Source organism: Glycine max, chromosome 1 (assembly GCF_000004515.6).
Source record: "Glycine max cultivar Williams 82 chromosome 1, Glycine_max_v4.0, whole genome shotgun sequence".
Lineage (NCBI taxonomy): Eukaryota > Viridiplantae > Streptophyta > Magnoliopsida > Fabales > Fabaceae > Glycine > Glycine max.
This window is the reverse complement of record NC_016088.4, coordinates 27295382-27310630: the sequence shown is the minus strand read 5'-3', so window position 1 is coordinate 27310630 and position 15249 is coordinate 27295382. Positions and strand designations below refer to the sequence as shown.

The window sequence follows — 15249 nt, the reverse complement described above, 5'->3', positions numbered from 1 at the left end:
GGGGTGTTAACTAGACACTATTTTTATCTCAACTCAATCTAGAAGGATCAATTATTTGAACGCAATCTAATTAAAATCCAATAATATATTAAATAAAATGATTTATTATGTATAACTAAATTGGAGAAATAAAAAGTATAAAACTAAAATTAAGGCGTATTTTACAATGCTAACAACAATAAAAGCAGTATGCCTCTTTTAGTTTATATGTTTTGTTTCCAATTTTGCCGTTGAGCAACCACATTTGCAAGATGTAACCCACACGACTCTTGACATCCGTTCTCTAATATCTCCACTTTAAGAACAAAAAAAATTGTAACTCCTATTGCAATTTTTATTTTTATATAGGAAACTGCTTTTGCATATAACCTCTATTTTATTTCAACTATTTCAATTCTCGACTCACACAATAGTTTATTGGTAAAAAAAAGAAAAGGATTAATTATATATACAACAAATTCAATTTCAGAAAAATAAAACATGCGGGTTAAGACCGAAAGTACATATTTGTCCTTGTCTTTCCGCTAGTTAATATAAATGTAATATTGTGACATACAAAATACAAAATATTATCCATTAAATCAAGAATACTTATTATTCAGACATAATTAGTGGACCAAAATATTTTCTTAATGAATAAAGAATTTCACGCAAATTGCAACATCCCAAAATATAATATAAATTCATCTACAAGTATACTAGATATAATTTCTGAAACTTAAATTTATCAAAATTCAAAATTAACTTGAGTAAAGTTAGTAGGACAGGGTATGAAGAACACCATGGCCGGTAGTGAATAGCCTACTTCTTGACTAGGTTCCTTTCAAAATTCAACTGGTTGCTTTCAAAAATGTGTGAAGCCAATTCCAACACACATTTTTACTATTAACAAAAAATATTGTACCCGGAGCACAAATTAAATCAAAAGGGATACAAAATTAAACAATTCTTACATGATCGCAATATTTATATGCCCATAATAATTAAAATTTATGCTGAAATTTTTGGACCATCTAAAGCTTGCTCGTGCAAAATTTATAACCAATTGGATTAACCAAGTCCGCATGGTTAGTTACTACTAACTCTTAAAATGTGACTATTGTTAGCGCACAAATACAAATAGTGAAATCCAATGATAGGTTCAATTATTTGTACGATAAAATAAGTGTGTACCAACATACACTGGTAAGTTCTCGGCCCTTAACAATCACCTGTACAACTGTAAAGTGTTATGACTTCGAGACTTTGGCATTACTGTTTTGTATTCCATTTGTAGAGCGACCCCCCCAAGGTTTATTGTTTGAACATTGGGTATGCACGTATTCAGGTACTACTACTAGTGGTGACAAATTGAGAATAAAAGATTTGAGGCACCCTTAATGAAATTGTAAATGAATAACGGTTACTCGGAACAAGGGCATAAATTTGAATTTTACTACAGATGTGAAGAACTTGATGACAGATAATATCATATTTATAAGTGTTGTTTAAATCTTAAAACTTATCATAATTCTAATGAGCTATCAAGATTCAATTTATCTGAACTTTTGTTAAGAAAATGTGTACAAACATTAAATAGACAAATTAAACTAGCCGATGGTAAGATCATGCCAGCTAGCAAGTTGAAAAAAAACGGTTAACTTATGTCATAACAAAGTACAATAAAGGTTGTTGTAATTAATAACCCTAATAAAAAAGTAAAAGCCAAAGTTGAACTACTCTTGATTAAAGACCTAAATAAGATATTAAAAAAAATAGAAAAATCCACCAGAAGGAATTAGGAGTATGGCTCAAAGAGGCTATGGAATGGAAAGTCCTCTTCACATCCCCATCAGTTGTATTAGATTTTAGCAATTTGATCTCTTGCTGGCATGGTTTTACCCCATATGGAACATGACTTGTTGATATTACTCCAAGAGGGTAGCAAAGGCTAGGGTTGTTCCAGGCCCCAAAACGTGTTCTCATTTTTCCATAAAACTCCACAGAGAATTTAAGCTCTCCTGTCAAATTGTTGCCACTAACATATAGTGCATTGAGACAAGGAAGAGTAGATAGATTTGGTGAAAGGTTGCCTGTGAGGTTGTTGTCACTAAGGCCTAAAAACCTCAACCTCTTTAATTCCGATATAGACTCAGGAATTTCCCCTTTCAACCCCATGTTAGAGAGATCCAAAATGATCAAGTTGTGAAGGTTTTCCCACTTAAGGGTCCTGATATCCCCACCTATTGCATTGTTGGACAGAACCATTTCCTCTAAAGAATACATCTCTTGAATACTCAATGTCAACCCTCCAGAGAATCTGTTATTCCTAAGGTCCATAAGGGTCAAATTCTTAAGATAAGCAAATTCTTTCAGCAGATTCCCCTCCAAATGGTTATGGCTCACATCAAGCTTCAAAAGGGAAGTTAAGCTTCCAAGTGTCAAAGGTAAAGTCCCAGATAGTGAATTTCTACTTAAATCAAGAATTAATAACTCGCCTAATGCACTAAAAATATCTGGAATGTGTCCACTAAAATGGTTTCCAGCAAGAACAAGCCTCTTCAACTTGTTCAGTTTACCAATATCTGGTGGAATTTTACCTGTTAAACCATTTTCTAATAGTACTAGTGACTGAAGGTTCTTGAGGGCACCAAAACTTGAAGGAATTTTTCCAATGAGACCTCTGTTTGATCTAAACTCAAGTGATTCTAAGCTGCCAGCAAGCTTTTCCCAGTTTGCATTGGGGATGGTAACTTGATGCCTGTGTTGTGATTCAAAGCATTTGAATAGGGATAGAGCTTTAAGGTGCTTCAGCTCAAACAACTGTGGTCTGAATTCCAAAATTTTGGCACAACTTAGAGAATTATCGTGGATTGGTCCAATGTTCAAGACAGTAACATACCAAAATCCATTAAACAGATCACAAGAGACCCCCTGCAGCAGAAAACAATAATAAGTATTAAACAACATTTTAAGACCATACTGTTTTGGAAAATTTATAACTTCTTGGTTGAATTGTAAAGAATTTTGATTTTGATTAGATGGCTTAATAGGCAACAAATATAATGGCTACTTAATGCATGCAACATTTTACTAGGACCTGCTTAACTTATGGGGGAAAAAAGACAAATAATTGATATTCATACTTTGGAAAGTTTCATCATTGTGTAAAAGAAGCTTTAAAGAAGAATTTTGAACTGGAAAAATTAAGCCAAGTGATTTTCTTTTCTTTTGGCATGCTGCTGCTGAATGCACAAAAGCTGAATTTCATCACACTATTCATTTATTAAATTTTCAAGGCCTCATTTACTTCCATAATAATGATTAATTGATTATCCTGAAATCTTTAAGGCAAAAAATAATAATAATTTGAAATGTTCTCATGCAAGGATGGTTTCATAACTTTAACCAGAAATAATTTAAAATGTCCAACCATTATCCATAGCACAGTAAAAAGGTAGTTGCTTGGAAATTTTGCACTGTGATGTCTACTGTCTAGTCATTCGGAAGGATTAAAAAGTACCTGAATAGGAGTCCAGCCACAAGGATCTGGATAGAGATCTGAGCCATTCCACCAATCACCAACAAAGCCTTGAATGGTGGAGTATAGAGCATCCCGCTCTGCCTTCTCCATTGGAGCCATGTCAAGTTCTACTTGTCCATAACACCATGCACTCAGAGAGATGATGAAGAGAGCAGTGATGGCTTGACCAACAGCCTTGAAGTTCCTCATGAGGTTATTGAGTCAAAGCAGCACTGTCAGGCACAGGATAAGCTCAAGATGGATGGAGCAAAACTGATGAAACAAACACAACAACAGAAGGAGGTAACTTGGCTTGAACTCTAGTGCACAATTTGCATTATGGTTTTCATACGCAATTCACTTTTTTTTTTTTCACACAGAAACAAAATCCAGCTAAATTACAAGAAAAAGGACAGACAAAGGAGGAGGAAGAACAGGTGATTTACTCCCTCAACAGTAAAGGGCATACCAAGACAAAACAAATACCATGGGGGGGGGGGGGGGGGGGTCCCTACAGAAAAACTAGTGATATTTTTAACTGGTGATACTTTGATGCAACAAAATGGAGCAGATTCTAGCATCAAGAAAGGAATAACAGGATCCTGAAATTGTGTTCAAAGTTAACCGGAAAAAGGAGAGTAATGCTAGAGGAAAAACAAAAGCATAACAAGAAACCTGACCTCTTTTCTTCCTTGTGTTTATGGAAAAGCTAAGGAAGTAGTATATGGCAGATATAAGAGATTAACACGAGATGTTATTATGCTAGCACAGTTCTCGAAGCTTAAAGTCATAAATGAGTCTAATTTGGCCAGAGCTGTAGCAAGTGACTGAAGGCCTATATATAAGATGAAAGCGCAATCTGGTCTGCAAATTGCACACTCATTCTGATTCTATTATTGTATTCTCATTGTTAGTATTATTATCATTATTATTAAGGGTAATGCTAACCTGTGCCTAAGACACTGGTTAAGAACATAATAAATAAAAAGCTTTTATTAAAAGCATATGTTGGGGTTGTATTAAAAATCACAGAAGAGTGCACTGTTATATTTTTCGATAAAAACTTTTTACTTTGATTCTTTAACCAATATCCCTAAATATTGATTATCATTTTCCTATTCTTAAAATTTAATTTCTATGTATTGTCAATATAAACACTCTCAGCTAGTCCAAAATAGATATGATTTTTAAAGTAGATACTAAACACTATAAAAGTCAATAAACATATCATAAAACAACTCATAATTAAGTAACAATATAAAAATCATTTACTTTTATTATTATTATTAGATAGATGCAAATATAATAAGTCATCTTAGGATGTGTTCGGATTTCCAGTGGGAGGGTTTAAAAGTATATGTTTGAAATTAAAATCAGTTTAGGGTAATGTTTGGTTACTCCCAAAACTATGTTTGAGAGTAAAATTTTACCTAGATATCAGTTTTGAAAAAGTAAGCCTTGTGATACTTTTATAGACTTTAATCCAAACATTTAATTAAGACAATTATGAAAAGTTGAAGGGCAAGGAATGATTTTGGGAGAGGGGGGAATAGTTGAAGATAAATGGTATTAGTAGGGGACCATGATGCATGCAAGAAAAAAAAATGAAAGGTGCATGTAAGTGCATGCAAGACAAACTAGGCTTTTATCTGTTATTGTCTTGTTGTCTTGTTTAGTGGTGGTGACCTGAGGGGGTTTTAACAGCCTTCTGAAACTGCAGAGGAAAAAAGGACAACATTCAACAGTGGCTTTGAAAATAGAAGTTAACCATATTGCTTGATTGCAGTTGGGTCATGAGGAGGACCACACTTTGTACCAAAAAACAAGACGAAAAAACAACCTCAGAGTCTTTGCTGATCCTCAAAATTTGTAGCCTGGGATATGAATTGAATTCGTGTCTCAGCAAAAGGAGAAGAAAAATGGCAATAATAGAATAGTGAATTCATTGCTTCCCATGCTTTTTCTGCAGCGTATGATTAAAAAAATTTAAAATAATCATTAAGTGCATGTTTGTTTCTTTTTTATGTGTTTATGTGAACGGAAGAATTTTTGCTTTGGCACATTATTAGACTTTCATGTAAAAAGAAAATTTTCTTGCTTTTATTCAACGTCCTATGAAGCCTCTTTAAGTTCTAAAACAAACATTCCGAGTAGTTTGTGCACAATTTGTATGGAATATAGTATATTTATTATATAACATTTATATTGGAAAATGATAATGAGTACGAAAAACATATGTTCTAATTCACACAAATCTTAAGAGTTGCAAATATATTCAACATGAATTTTACCATCAAATACATGAATTAACTGGTGCAGAATTATTTCCTCAAATTCCCCTTCATATACTGGATTTGAATATGTATGCAATTGAATTGAATTAAATAGTCGGAAAAAAAAGTTTTACCCCTCAGTAATTTTACCAAGTAAAAATATTGAAAAAAATATTTTTTTCTGTGCTAACTGAATGGATATGCAATAACTTAATTGACTCATTTTAAATTCATGTGCATACCTTTCGTACAAATTAGCAATCCTGCATTATACCATAGATTGCATTTTTTTATTTTTTAAGAAACCATAGGTTGCATGCTTGGTACTAAGCAATAACCCTTTTTCCTAATAAAAGTTTTTTGTAACTATTTAAGAAACTATTAAAAAATTGTTTCCGATAACTGAGTTCAATAATGTGTGTGATGCATGTACCTAACCTTCCATGGTGGGATAAGATTTTTGCTCTTGTTGTTATTAAGAAAAAGGTTATTTTAAAATAAACTAATTCCAACACGCTCTTAATATTAAACTTATAATGCTTGACTAATCTCATTAATAGAGCTTCACCATCAATAAAGATACTTCCAACTTGCAAATGGAATGAGATGAGATAATGAGAGGATAGACGAACTAAGTGGTCTATACATAAATACAACTAATAAACAATGAAGGAAAAAGGGAGGAAAGACCAAAGAGAATGAAAACAAAGATTAAATATATAATATAGGTAATAATTTTTTGAGTAAGTTCTCATTATATAGCATTGTAATAATAAGTTCTCCAATTGTAAGAAGAATGGAAAGGACAATAAAATCACAAAAGGCTAAAGAATCCTAGCCTAACGTAGGTTGGCAAGTCTTTTTCTCCCCTATGTTTCCTCTGGCTACCCTCTAGCTAGCAAGTAATTTAGGATAGCACCATGTAGAAAAAGTCAATAATAAGTGCTTATTGGGATGCAATGTATTATTTTATTTTATTTCCAAGAAGCATGCGATTTTATGTAGGGTAGGGTCAAAAGGCCCCAGGGTGTTATTCTGTTTTCAAATGTGTAAACAGGAAAGGTAAAAGAGAAATATATATTTATTCAATTTATATCGTATTAATAGGAAGCCTTTTTATTTAGATATGAACTTCCATTGAGTCACTCGCTCACTGCACATGCTCCAAATAATGTTCTGAAGCATCGACGTAATTGCTTAATTTTATCAATTAATGCAAACATTAATACTGAAGTTGATTCACCCCTTTAGTTCAATTTTAGGAAGCATCAACCTTTCTTAAGCAGCAAATCTATTTTGCAAGAGAACAATTATTGAGAACACAGGCAGCAGAACAATGCTTCTCATCTGCCAGTTAATAAATGCCAAAGCAAAAATGGAAGCTACACCAAAGTAATATTACATGCATAATCTCCGAAATATGGAATGATGACATATGTATATCTATTGTGATATAACTACTTCCATCACGTTGTAAAAAATCTGAAGATTTTCTTTCCAATGGACACCTCACCCAGATGTTCCTCTTCCTCCTCCTCCTCCTCCTCATCATCATCATCATTTTCAACTTCATGAATAGTGCTTCCATCTTCCATCTTCATCAACATCATCTTTTGGTAGTTCAAACTGTAGAAGAAAAAATGTGTAAAAATAAAATAAAACATATATATAAAAATTTCAAAGAAATCAATCATCAAAACAAGGCTGTGTTACCCTAACAGCTCTATCGTCTGAGAACTCCACAGTCTTTACTGTCGAGACCTGCACCAGGTTTGTGTCTTGTACATTGTCATCATCTACTGCTAATGAAGTTTCAAAAACTTCAGGATTGTTTTTATCACCCTCCAATTTACCAGCAGCAGCTTCTTTCTCCACACTCTTTGTTGCATTTGATATGTTCTGTGTTGATGAATCTTTGCCAGCACTGCTAAAGAAAAGGGGTGATGTCAGAAACAATCAAGAAAATTATGACCACTGCAACAAACATTAACAGACATGATGCCTGATGGTTTTGCTGCTAAACATACTTGCCAGCCACATGCAAGACACACTTGCAATAACACCCTTAACATTCTCTCACATAAATTCAAATAGCATTAAACAGTAGCTCAATCCAGCAATTCAATTTCCTACTATTTATACACACGTAAAATACCATTTACTATTGGGAAAGTATCCACCACACGACAGCTGGACAGCCAAGTAAAGCTTGTGCTGTCTAAAACAGAAAATTGCTAAGCAAATGAGCAAACCAAGATTGTGTGGCTTCAATCAGAATCGCCTTACACCATTATGTAAGGTCCGCTACATGGATCATATTACACCTTAGACTTGATTAAAAACCAAATTCTTAAAAGATATTATTCACCTTGAGGTCATATCAACAAATAAAGGGATCAGTTTGTTTAAACTTAAAAAAAAATCAATTTAAAAAAAAACACTTTTTATATAAGCGCTTTTATAAGAAGCATCTAGAATTTGCTTCTTAAAAAAAGCAGGAAACACTAACCCAAGAAGTCTAACCTTTTATCATTACTTAAAGAGAATTTATTTTAATAAACATACTACAGAACAGAAACTTCAATCTTAATATTTTTTTTAGTATCTGAAAAATAGTGTTTCTGTCCATAAATTAAATAATCTAGCCGCTTGAGTGATTTACGCTGAAATAGTTCATTTCCCAACCACAATGTAATAAGTACCATTCTTTCTTGCTATTGCAGAAATCTAAAGATCACATTGACTAAGCAATAAACAGTTAGAAAGATCAATTGACATTATGATCTATTATTACAAAATGAAGCAACCTTGGAAATCACAATAACAAAATCAAGCCAATCAGTGCAACAGATTGGAACCCCACATTTTTTCTTTATTCCTTTTTGGGCAGGGGACAAGAGGAGGAGAAAAAATGACAGATTAGTCCTTCAGTGTGGAAATCAACCATGAATTTATTTCAAACATATCATTAATCCAAACATCAATACCCATATATATTCAGTTCATACCTCATCCTAGAGAATTATCACCAAAAATAAACACAATTAGCATAACATATAATGTAAACTGTTATTGATCCCAGATGAGGCCTGAGACTAAACTTATGTCTTATGCCGCCTGAGATTGTATCGCTTCTCCCCAGTAACTTGTGTCAGTGGAGCAACTGTTTGCCTCTTCTTCCTGCACCCACCAGCTGTAATACTATCTGAATGTCCTTCACTATCACCAGCATTCAGCTCAGTTTCTGTAATCCTGGAAGTTTGTGCCCATTGCCGCTTCCTTCTAGTGTTACCAATGGCTTTCTCGGTGAAACTGGAGTCTTCTCGACTATCTTCTCTGATATGATCAGTATTGAGAGACTGCAAGCTTGCATTTTCTATTTTCTTTGGGTCTTTTCCTAGAAACTCCTTGGCCTCTTCAACAACAGCCTTCACTGAGCATGTTCTAGCAATTCCAGATTTGCTTTTCCTCCCAGGTTTGCACCGACCAAGCTTTGGAACAGACTGCTGGGAATCACCTGGATCTCCATCTATGAAACTATCCACATGGCTGTGATCACCTATGGATAGAGAGTATTCATCACCAACCTCTTTATCAATGTTATCAGATTGGAGGTGTGGTGTATCTGAAGAGTGATGTGCCATCCCACCTGCTGGTTGACGTTCATCAAAAATAACTCTAGCTCCTATATTAGGAAGAGATGCAGGCAGCGCATCTATGTTCTCTACACTAAAATTGACATCTGAAAGTGGTGATGTCCCAGCCATGTCTGAAGCACCAACAGCATCAGCTATTTTACTTGGGGACAAATTGAAAATCTTGGTTGTGCATTTACGGAGCCAAGACACAGGCCTTACAGATCCAGAGATGTTAAACTCAGAAGAAGCTACATTGTCCTGGGAGTTCTTAGGAGGCTTGTCATTCAGAACAGGGGAGATAGGTGAGGGAATGGCCACTCTTTCCGTAAAGTCAGGTAACTGAATATCAGATACAACAAAGTCCCTAACAACTTCACCACAGCCCTTGCAACTCCTTAGCTTCTCAACAAGTTCAAGAAAATGTTTTCTTTCAGCAACAAGGCATTCCCGTTCCTTCTTAACCTTCCGGCTGAGACTCATAAGCATTTCAGAGTCTTCATGCATCTCATGTTGGCCAGACTTCAGTTGCTGCTTGTTCGACTCAAGTTCCTTCCTCTCATTTTCCAACCTAATCCCCTCAGCCTTCACTTCTTCCCATTCCTTCTCAATAACATCCTTCAAGTTATTAATGTTGTCAAGCTCTCTTAGCATCTCCTCCTGAAAATTTCTCTCCCTTTCCTGCAAGTCTTTCTCCATTTCCTCCTGTCTTTTCTGGATTTCATTCTCAAGATTCCTCGTCTTCGATTCAAAATCTTGAAGCATTTGTGCCTTTTCATTTTTCACCTTTTCAGACAAAAGATGTTTCTCTTGCTTCATTGAATCTCTGAATGATTCCTTCTCCAATACAAGCTTCTCCAGCTCTTTCTTTATATGATCTTGCATATGTTGTTTCTCACTTTTCAACCTTTCTTCGCTGTTCTGAAGTTTTCTTTAAAAAAATTTCTCCACATCAATATCACGCTGCTTTCTAGTAATTTCTGCTCTTTTTTCATCCAGCACTTCCCACTCTTTCTCAAACCTCTGTCTCTCCTCCCTTAAGTTTTCAGCTTCCTTCATAATAAAGTCCTTCTGCAATCTGGTATGCTCTATCTCCTGTTTTAGTTCCAATTGCAAATGAGAATGCTCTGCCCTATCATCTTCAGTAAGCTTCAAATTCTCGGTCTCTTGGCATATTTGCAGCTCCTTCTGAGAAATCTCAGCTTTCATCTTCCCAAGTTCAGCATTTAAATTCTCCAGGCTCTCCCGGTCAGCAAGCAGTTTTTGTTTTTCCTTCTCCAACTCTTTCTCTTTGATTATCATAGTCTTTTCCTTCTCCTTTAAGGATTTCAACTTTGCTTCAATCTCCTTATTTTGCTCTTTTATTCTCTCAGTCTTCTTATTCAATGCCTGCTCTTCTTTTCCAACCTTTTTTTCCCTACGGTTGACTTCGACTTCCCTCTGCTCAAAGACTTCCTCCTTGCTGCTAAACTCCTCAACGAGGGATTTCTGCTTTTGTTCCATTTCAAGTTCAACCTGCTGCAACTTTAAATCCAGAGTAGCCTTTTGTTCACCAAGGAGATTCTCGATCCCCTCCTGTAGGAACCACAGGTTCAACAGTCAGAATGCAATAAAATCATGCAAGTTACTCAAGACATACATGTTATGCTCACAAAAAACATTATATTTATATGTCACAAGACTATGGGTTTATATAGTGAATTCCCATTTTCAATTAATTTCCCTACTTTCACTTGGTAAAAGTTGTGTAAAGTTGTCATTCCCAAAGTTTCAAAAAAGTAAATTACCATGAATTTGCAATATAGGCATTCAGTTAGGTAAATGATTCTTCAAACTATCATTAATGTATAATGGGAAAAACTGGCTTCAGTATTTGATCTCCCTATGATGCAAATTTTATCCTTAACAAAGTAGAAAGTTCAAATTAGTGCAGAGTTATTCTAATATTCCCTTTTCCTGTAAAAAAAATTAAAAGTAATAAATGAACTAACAACATGTAAATAGATGTTATTCAAAATATTAAAATTCTTCGATTTTCCTATGAAATACATACTTGAAAGGCAGATTTCAAGATGATAAAAGCAAAGCATTACTAATATTACAGACAGAGTTTTTAATTGTGGATTGTGGACAAATGATTGCCTAGGACACTATGATGCAGAAACTAAAAAACGCCTTAGCCCTAGAACCATTCATTCATTCACAATGGAGTTTACTGAGCTCTTAGAAATGATTAAAGATCAAGTCATCTCACTTTACATCACAATACCTCTTGCATCTCAGCAAGGCCAAAAGCAGATGCATCATGTAAGCATCATTGAAATCTACATATTTCAGAAAAATACAAGTGTATCTCTAACAATATATCTTTTGGATTTCATTTCTAGGCAACATGTACTAAGCGATTATAAATTGATGTATCATGCAATTTTTCCATTCATACAACTTTGCATGACATTTTATTCTATTGAAAAATCACCAGGTTCCCAGACTCACTCTTTCTCTAGCACTAAGCTTCAGTTCCAGTGCAAGCAATTCTTTCTCTTTCATCTCCAGCATGCTCTTTAAAGAATCCGCTTTCTGCAACCAGAATCACAACACACAATTAATGGAAAGGATCAGCAAATAGATGTTTGCATAAAAAACAGAACACAAAAGTCATCAATTCACAATGAAAAAGAACAAAACACACCTTCTCTTCCACATCTAAATCTGCTACTCTTTTAATTATCTCAGCTTCCTTTCCTTTCAATAAAGAATTAGATGAATCAATTTTCTTCTCCAACACTTCTAGGTCTCTTTCTTTCTGCCTAAGGTTCTTCTCAGTTTCAACTATCTTTTCTTCTTTCTCACCAAGATTTTGCCTACCATCACATAGCATGTCTTCTCTTTGCTTTAGCTTCCTTTCCCAGTCCTTCAAATCTTCCCTTTGTTTGTAGAATGTTGCCTCAAATGATTCTCGACTGCAACGTACAATACCAACTTAATGAATTAAGTCGCAATGCAAAAGAGCCAAAATAACATGACGCATAGAAACATCCATAAAATGTAGTGCATAGAGCATACTCAGTAGCTAAAGACAAACGCTCCTTTTGAAGCAAACTTTCCTGAACATCCACCTGTCGCAATTTCATATCCAGCTCTGCATTTTTTCTGTTTATCTCAGCAAGCTTAGCTTCTGCATCAAGCAGTTTCTTATCAACCGCCAAAGACTTCTCTTCAATTCCATCAACCAATGCATTAGCTTCAGCTAGCTTTGTATGAGAGAAAGACTGGACTTGGGCATGCTCTTCTTGTATTGCACGCAGAGCTCTCTCAAGCTGCAATTGATTGATTTCCAAAACATCAACATCAAATCAAGGAACATCTAAACAGACGTCTCAAGCGACAACCTTAACAAATCCAAAAATGCCGTACAAATCTTGTCATAAAATTGAAATAGAAATAAATTGATAAGGTATTGAACAACATGAAAATCCATAAGAGAACATGTATCAAGGTAAAAAATTTAAGGCCTACTTGGTTTAAGAAAATAAGGTGACATTTTTCTGATAATTAGTATAGGCAGGAGCCAGGAAACAAAAACAGATAAAATTATGGTTTTGAGCACACCATAATTTTTATCTAATATCAATTGTGGTTTTTATGGAAGGGTAATGCTTAAATACTGCATAATGAAGCTCAAGGTAAGGGGAAAAATGAGGAAGAGAGGAAAAAGTTAAAGCCCAACATCCTATAATCAGCTCTTCCAACACTGACCAAAGTAAAAATGAAGACAAGATCAACAGAAAAAAGAGGCAATGTATGCAAGTAGACAAATCTAACACAATCATATAATATAATTGAAGATAAAAACAAAAACATACATCAGCCCCACACTGCCTCTCCGTGCTTAATGCTTTCTTCAAATTTTCCTCTCGCTTCTCAACTTCAAATAATGCAATTAAATGTGCTGACTGTTCTCGTTTGAGAATCTCCTGAGTTTCAGCTAGTTCTTGCCCCAGCTGATCAAACATCGAACTCCATTCTTTCTTCTCAATCAATAGGAGGTCCATGTTGTATTGGTAGTCAAAAAGCTATAACAAATGAAAGGAACCAAATAGTTCATCAATGATCAATCATCACAGCTGATCAAACATTGAACTCCATTCTTTCTTCTCAATCAATAGGAGGTCCATGTTGTATTGGTAGTCAAAAAGCTATAAAAAATGAAAGGAACCAAATAGTTCATCAATGATCAATCATCATAGAGATAAATGATTTCCACAAGAAGATGCTTCTGCAATAAAATTCAATGAACACAATATTTATTGGGAAATTTCACAACCATAAAATATTTCATAAATAGTAATGGAAAGGCCAAAAAGGAATTTGCTTGGTTACACAGATAGACATGTTCATGAATTGGATACTTCACCAATACATATCCATAAAGTATCATGTGTTAGAAACCACTAACTACGTTGAATCTTAATTTTAAAGTGGGTCAAATTATTTTATTTTCTCAGTGTTTTGCTGGCAGTGGGCAATTATGTTAACAAAGTGTGCACTTAGTTTGAATTTGAAGAATTACAATTACATATTTATTATGTTTTATTAATGTATATTATTCACATATCTATATACGTATATTCCCCCATAGCATATCCTATATATTATAATAGTCACAGCCACATTTAGATGCAATAGCATAAAATGCATTGTCTTCATTACTCTATCAACTATAACGCTTCTTTCACAGCCACATTTGCCAGTAATTTCAGCAACACATCAAGGGCTTCATTTTTGGGGGAATGGGAGGATCCAAACTCATGTACTTGCTATTAAGTTGATAGTAGAATCAATCAAAATAGTTCCTTTCTTTAAACCATATCAGCATCGATAGCGACATCAATAACAATATTCAAAACATTAGTGACCAACTGCAACTATAGATTCAAATTGATCAATCATAAATACCAAATGCCAAGTGCCAATCAATCATTAATTCAAACAACAAAATGTATATTTATAAGCAATACAAAAATCATAAAAAAAGACAAACTTAGCAAAAACGCATCAAATTAAACGAATCAAACCCCAGAAAAGTGCTTCAAACAAATAATGACGAAAATTTGAAAAAAACATCGAAACTAACCTCTCTTTCGAGCCTAGAAACCTTCTCCACGAGCGCCTCGTGGTCCTTCCGCTGCATCACAGCCTCGTCCAGCAACCCCAACTCGGTGAACCGCTTCCAGGTCCTCGACGTTCCCCGCGGGGTCGAGCCCCACCGCGACCGTGGTTTCCGTCAGAGATCCCAAAGGCGGCGGCGGCGGACCCTCCGCGACGGCCTTTCCCTTCGCGGAGGCGGAACCGCCCCGATGCGGCGTGAACGCCACCGCGGCCGGCCACGCCTTTCTCTGCGGCGTGAACATTGCACTGTCGATGCAACGAAAAAAAATCGCCGGAAAAGTGATAGAAAACGAAACGACGGTGAGGGTTTCGCCGGAAAAGAAAAAGGGAGGGATTGATTTGTGTTTTGGTGAAGTGTGAAAATTTTGAAAAGGGTAATAGAAAATGGACCGTTTAACAGAGTGTGTTTTGTACTACTACAACAATTTGGATTGCAATAATTTGTGATTCGACAAATGAGGGAACTTAATTGGGGGAAATTAAACGCTCCATTTCTGGATAATGATTGTTGGGGGAATAAATTAGAAAAATATCATTTCAAAAAATAATAGAAAAATATGACAGAATAAAATAAATTTATTTGGTAAAGTTTCTGTTTTATCTTTTTATTATTATATTTTACTATTTTTATATAACAAAGAAAAGAAGTTTTGATGTATTTTTTCTC

At 34.9% G+C, this 15249-nt stretch overlaps 3 protein-coding genes across 5 annotated transcripts; all 3 read right to left on the bottom strand.

Annotated features, from left to right (window-relative positions):
• Positions 1-1510: 1510 nt before the first annotated feature.
• Positions 1511-4342, bottom strand: LOC100783426 (piriformospora indica-insensitive protein 2). 3 transcript variants are annotated; one of them, XM_006573217.4, is made up of 3 exons: positions 4183-4342; positions 3503-3735; positions 1511-2913 (listed from the first exon to the last, which is right to left on the bottom strand). In XM_006573217.4, the coding sequence occupies exons 2-3, from the start codon at positions 3710-3712 to the stop codon at positions 1726-1728; spliced, it is 1398 nt and encodes a 465-aa protein (XP_006573280.1). In that variant the 5' UTR covers positions 3713-3735; positions 4183-4342; the 3' UTR covers positions 1511-1725. The 3 variants fall into 3 exon arrangements, with proteins under 3 accessions (XP_006573280.1, XP_006573279.1, XP_040871243.1); XM_006573216.4 differs by having other exon boundaries at positions 3503-3775; positions 4183-4340; XM_041015309.1 differs by having other exon boundaries at positions 3503-3697; positions 4183-4339.
• Positions 4343-7031: 2689 nt separating this feature from the next.
• On the bottom strand, positions 7032-10295 carry LOC113001403 (protein CROWDED NUCLEI 1). The gene is made up of 3 exons (XM_026128078.2): positions 8877-10295; positions 7489-7699; positions 7032-7401 (listed from the first exon to the last, which is right to left on the bottom strand). Exon 1 carries the CDS (start codon positions 10293-10295, stop codon positions 8877-8879), a length of 1419 nt encoding a protein of 472 aa, XP_025983863.1. The 3' UTR covers positions 7032-7401; positions 7489-7699.
• LOC100805888 (protein CROWDED NUCLEI 2) lies at positions 8709-15008 on the bottom strand. Its single transcript, XM_026128075.2, has 6 exons — positions 14548-15008; positions 13277-13486; positions 12477-12730; positions 12103-12373; positions 11907-11990; positions 8709-10985 (listed from the first exon to the last, which is right to left on the bottom strand). The coding sequence occupies exons 1-6, from the start codon at positions 14602-14604 to the stop codon at positions 10344-10346; spliced, it is 1518 nt and encodes a 505-aa protein (XP_025983860.1). The 5' UTR covers positions 14605-15008; the 3' UTR covers positions 8709-10343.
• Positions 15009-15249: the final 241 nt, after the last annotated feature.